Source organism: Aegilops tauschii, chromosome 2 (genome assembly GCF_002575655.3).
Source record: "Aegilops tauschii subsp. strangulata cultivar AL8/78 chromosome 2, Aet v6.0, whole genome shotgun sequence".
NCBI lineage: Eukaryota > Viridiplantae > Streptophyta > Magnoliopsida > Poales > Poaceae > Aegilops > Aegilops tauschii.
Window position 1 is genome coordinate 357,570,743 of NC_053036.3, and position 5,055 is coordinate 357,575,797.

Sequence of the window (5,055 nt, forward strand, 5' to 3'; positions counted from 1 at the left end):
CCCACTAAAACGCTGCCCCCGGCTCGTACAACGGCGCCCCAGCGTTGCTGTTGAGAACAGCTCGCTTACCTAGCTCCTGACGTGCTTCCATGGCTATGCAGCAGGACTACAGTCACAGTGCATGATCGATTAGACGAAGGGAGGGATCGACTCCTAACTAGCGGGAATATATCAGTCACCAGCACATGGATATTTCTGTTCCGTTTGATGGATGATCGGTAGCTTCACGCCACACGGCTGCTCCCCGCCCCGCAGCACCACATGCCCGTGTCAGCTTGCCCGGCTAAACCACCACCGGCCACGTACTACCTCGCAGCCTTCCAGAGCCTCCTCACCTCCGATTCTTTCTTCGTTTTTTCTCGCCTTTATGAAAGGGAAGGCTGCTCTCTCTCTCTCTCTCTCTCTCTCGGGTTGCGGTGGCGTCGACGAACAACCCGGCATGGATGAGGGACCCAGCAGACCCCGTGTCCGGCATGCATGCAATAATGACGGCAGGCAAACGAGGATTCCCCACCCCAACCAACCCCGTCCTGCCCCTGCTTCCCGGATGGAGCACCTGCTTCTGCTTGCCTCCTTTTCATGCTCCTGAAGCAATCCATCCATCGAGCATTCCAGCGAGCCGCTTTCTTTTGCCTGCGATTTTTCTGGTTAGGCCAACTCCAACGCGCAACCTCATCCTGTTCGCTCGTATCTGTTTGAACAAATATAACATGACCCAACATGCGGTCGCATTCTTAAATTATATCCATTTGACGTTCGATCCGTCCTATTTCTAACACAAACATGCGTCCGATTTGCATCCACACAAACGTCGAACGCGCACGCGCTTGCTCGGCGCTTGCTTGAAGACGCATGGCGGCCGTCCACCTACCTTCACCGCTCAAATTCAATGCGCACGCACGGCAGGACCTGGTTGTCAGTCACACGGCGGAGGGTCGTCGTCCTTCTTAAATTGGAAGCCATGGACCGGCCAGTCCACAATTTCCACTTCCTGACCGTTCTGCCTCCTCGAGCCCCAACACAAGCAAACCCTAGCCCTCATCTACCTCTCCGCCGGTAACAATGGTGGGGCGCTGGTTCCCCGGCCGCAAGACGAGGCACGACCACGAGGCCAGGTCGGGCCGTCGTCCGCTCGCCGTCGCCGCTCCCCCACCCCGCCTCCACCTCCACCGCCCGCATTCCATATCGCGCCGGGCGGCGCCCCACCTCACAAGCGGCCGTACATCAGGGCGGAGGTGTGCCAGCGCTACTGGGAGACGCGCACGCCGTTGCCGTGGGGCGGCGTGCACCTCCCCAACAACTGGCAGCTCTCCGCGGATCGCGCGCCTGTCCCGCCGGTCCTGGTTAGCGGTCGTGTCCGCCGGGAGGAGATCCATCGTCGCCGCGCCCGCCTGCCCCCGGACCTCATCGAAGACTGGAGGTACGCCGTGGACTCGCCGCTGCGGGATATTGGCTCCGCGATGAGCACGACATCTGGCGGCAGTCCTACTTTGCAGGCCATCCACAGAGCCCGCGGTGGCCACGCGCTAACCGCCATGCGCCCGCTTCCATCGCGCCCTAGTCGCGCGGCCGCAGGCAGGTTCGCGGCCTCACCCCTACGTCGTCGCTGTCTTCGTCTCCGCCACCCTTCCAAGCCAATGACGGCCGCCGAGCAGGAGGATCTGATGAGGCAGGTGATGGAGAAGTCCCTCCACACCCACAACGAGCACCAATGGGAGGGCCTCAAGGAGACGTTGGCCCCGTCAGTGGCCGCCGACGTCACCTTCCCCGAGCTCGACGCCTACGTCAAGGAGGAGGCCATGGAGGGGGCGCGGCCAGAGGCAGCGATGGAGGAGCCGACGGGATGGAACCCGGCATTGGTCGGGCAGTCTTGGACATGGACGGAGACCGTGCCGTGCACGCCCGAGGTGGACGCCGATGGTGGTCACCATCCCTGCCGCGTGAAGAGGTCGTGCAGGCGCCACCGCAGCTGGCACAGCAGGCGGCTCCAGCCTGGCAGGGGCCGTCAGCCCACCTCCGGCAGCCATCTCCATACGTCGACTTCACCGGCGACGAGGACGACGACGAGTAGACGGCAACGGCGACGACGACCCTTTTTATCTTTTTTTAATGTTTTAAATTATCTTGTTTATATTAATATGCAGACTTGGGTAATGTGGACGTTTTAATGTCTGTGTTAGTATTTTCGAGTTGCTTTTAATACTCCATCCGTATTTAGACAAACTTAAAACAAAAAATTTGGGACGGATGAAGTATTTATTTAGGATTTTGGGGGGTTTATTTTCGCGTTAAAAAATGGACCGTTTGGGATGCGACCGACCCGTTGGACGCACCGATGGCCGCACGGCCGCAAACGGACGATCGCGTCTATTTTCCTGTTCTAAACGAACGAAAAACGGACGAACCGAACGTCCGTTTGTGGTCGCGCGTTGGAGTTGGCCTGACGAATCGATCGTTCCGGCAGCTGGCTCTTTGGTGTGGGTTCATCCCAGCACTAAGAGCAACTCCAATGGGGCGACCCATTTCGTCCGCCGCCGTTCGTTTGGGTCGGCGCGGACAGAAAAGTCGGCCCAACGCGCCGACCCAAATGGACGAGCGTCCGCTTTCGTCCGCCTGCCGACCCATTCTCGGCCCATTTTTGAGCTGGATTTGCGTCGGCGCGGACACAAGACGGACGCGCGCGCGCCTTCTCTCCTCCCCGGGCCCGTTGGTCGGTGGCACATTGGCCTCTCCACATCCAACGGCACACCCTCGCCCGCCTGCTTCGTTGCCGACGCCGCCGGCCATTTTTTCCGATAGAAAAAGGATATATAGATAGTTTTAGTGTACACCGATAAAAGGAAAGATCAACTACTCGTCGATTTCCGACTCCGACTCGGTAATGTCCTCCTCTGACGTCTGAATGTAGGCGTCAGCATACCGCTCGTCCTCGAAGTCCCACCCCGACGTTTCTCATAGCTTCAGTTTCAGTTGAGCGGCCTGTTCCGCGCATGCTTGTCCTCCCGATAGGCGGCTCGCTCCGTCCTCCTCGCCTCCTTCTTCGTCCTCCTTTGCTTGTAGAACTGGCGCTCGTCGACGATGTCCTGCGGGAAGCGTTCGCACCACACCACCATGGCTTCCACGTCCATCTCGGCGATGGCGAGGCGACGCTGCCGCCTCCGGTGGACACGACGATCCTCATCGGTGAAAAGCCGTGGGAGAGGCGTGAGATCCTGCGCCCGCTGGCTCGACACGTCGGGTAAATTCATCTTCCGACGAGGCCTCAGGAGGCGCCACGCCGCCGCGTCGTGCACGCGGGCCGCCTCCTCTGTGGTGTCGAAGGTGCCGAGGATGAGGCGTTTCTCGCCAAACCAGATCTCGGAGAAGAAGGCGCCGGAGCGGCGCTCGCGGACTCCGGGAAAATCCGAAGCGCCCAGGCGGCGCATCGAGTGGTGGCGCATAGGCGGCGAGGCTAGTGAGAGGGGGCGAGACGAGTGGGCGGCGGACAGAGTGTGGAGGGAGCGCCTTCTTATAACGAGCGCCGGCCGCGGCGCGCCAAAACAAGCGTGCAAACCTTTCCCGCGCGCTGGAGCGCCAAAACCAGCGCGCGCTAGGCCGATCCCCCCCCCCCCCCCCCCCGCGCGCGAACCTTTCCCTCGCGCTGGAGTGCCAAAACCAGGGCGACAACATGGCCGCTGGCATGATCTAAAGCGCGCGGTCATAAAATGGGTCGGCGCGTTGGGCACACTGCCCACCCAAATCTAAAAGAGGGCGGACGCCGGGCGGGCGGCCGACCCGAACGGACAAGAAAAGGACAAAAGCACCATCCGTTTGGGTCGGCCCGTTGGAGTTGCTCTAATGGTTTTTGTTTTGACAGAGGTAAATACACCAGAAGTCATAGAACTTGCATGTGACGATCAGTTTGGTGCACAAACTTGTAAAATACGTGTTTCTGGTCATTTAACTTGTCGCCTCGTTCATATACGGTGCTTCCCATTATATCCAGTCGTATCCATACGCGCGCCAACGTGGCAGGGCCACTGTGAGTGGCCGAGGCCGGTTTTTTCTCAGAAAGGACCCTTACATTCTATTAATTTATGCAGAAAATCCTCAAATAAAATGAAAAAGTAATGGATAACGGGATGGGATTTGAACCGATGACCTGCTGCCCTTCGCCTCGCATAGAAAACCACTAGATCAACTAACGTTTGATGTGTTAAATGTACAGTTAGTGCTATTTATTGAACACGTACCGCACTAATTAAAATAGAAACCAAAACGACAAAATTGTGTGCTGAAAAGGAGAAGCCCCGGTTCGAAAATATGACCTTTTTAAAAGCTCGCCTTGTGTATAAGTGCCGACCATCAGTCCACAATGACACTTGACAACATAAACAAAATTTATCTTCTGTATTGTTCTTTCTTTGTTTTCTATGTAAGATAGATTTGATTTTAGTTTATTAGTGATAAATAGAGATAAGAATGCTATGTATTATATAGTTTCAATTTATGTATCCCAGCGCTAGCGAACTATGTATATTTTTCTTTCTGCACAGACAATATTTTTTGCACATAGTCCCTAACTTTAAATATATATTCCTGAAAAAAATAGTGCGGAATGAATGAACGTAAATTATTTTGGACAAACCAACAAAATTTTGTTCTAATTTCAATAATTTTTAATTTTAAAATCTAGATCAAAAGGAAATTCAATATAGAATGAATGTATGCAAATTCTTTTGGACAAATCATCGAAACTTTTGTTTGAATACGAATAATATAAATTTTTGATATTTATATAAAAGGAAATATAGTGCGGAATGAATGTATGTATGTTTTTCGGACAAATCAACTCAACTTTTGTTTGAATTCGAATAAATGTAAACTGAAAAATCCAGGTAAAAGAAAATATAGTGCAAAATGAATATACGTAAATTCCTATGGACAAATATAATAATTTTTGTTTGATTTCAAATAATTAAATATTTAAAATCTAGATAAAAGGAAATATAGTGTAGAATGAATGTACGTAAATTTTTGGGACAAATCAACTATTTTTTCAATTAAAATATTTCT

At 53.6% G+C, this 5,055-nt stretch overlaps 1 protein-coding gene across 1 annotated transcript; it reads right to left on the reverse strand.

Annotated features, from left to right (window-relative positions):
• Nucleotides 1–2,966: 2,966 nt before the first annotated feature.
• On the reverse strand, nt 2,967–3,440 carry LOC109782330 (uncharacterized). The gene has a single exon (XM_020340936.1). It carries the CDS (start codon nt 3,438–3,440, stop codon nt 2,967–2,969), a length of 474 nt encoding a protein of 157 aa, XP_020196525.1.
• Between the last annotated feature and the right edge of the window lie 1,615 nt (nt 3,441–5,055).

Bases quoted from the DNA above. Each gene is read 5' to 3' on its own strand.
- LOC109782330 (XM_020340936.1), bottom strand. From the start codon at position 3,440: ATGCGCCACCACTCGATGCGCCGCCTGGGCGCTTCGGATTTTCCCGGA.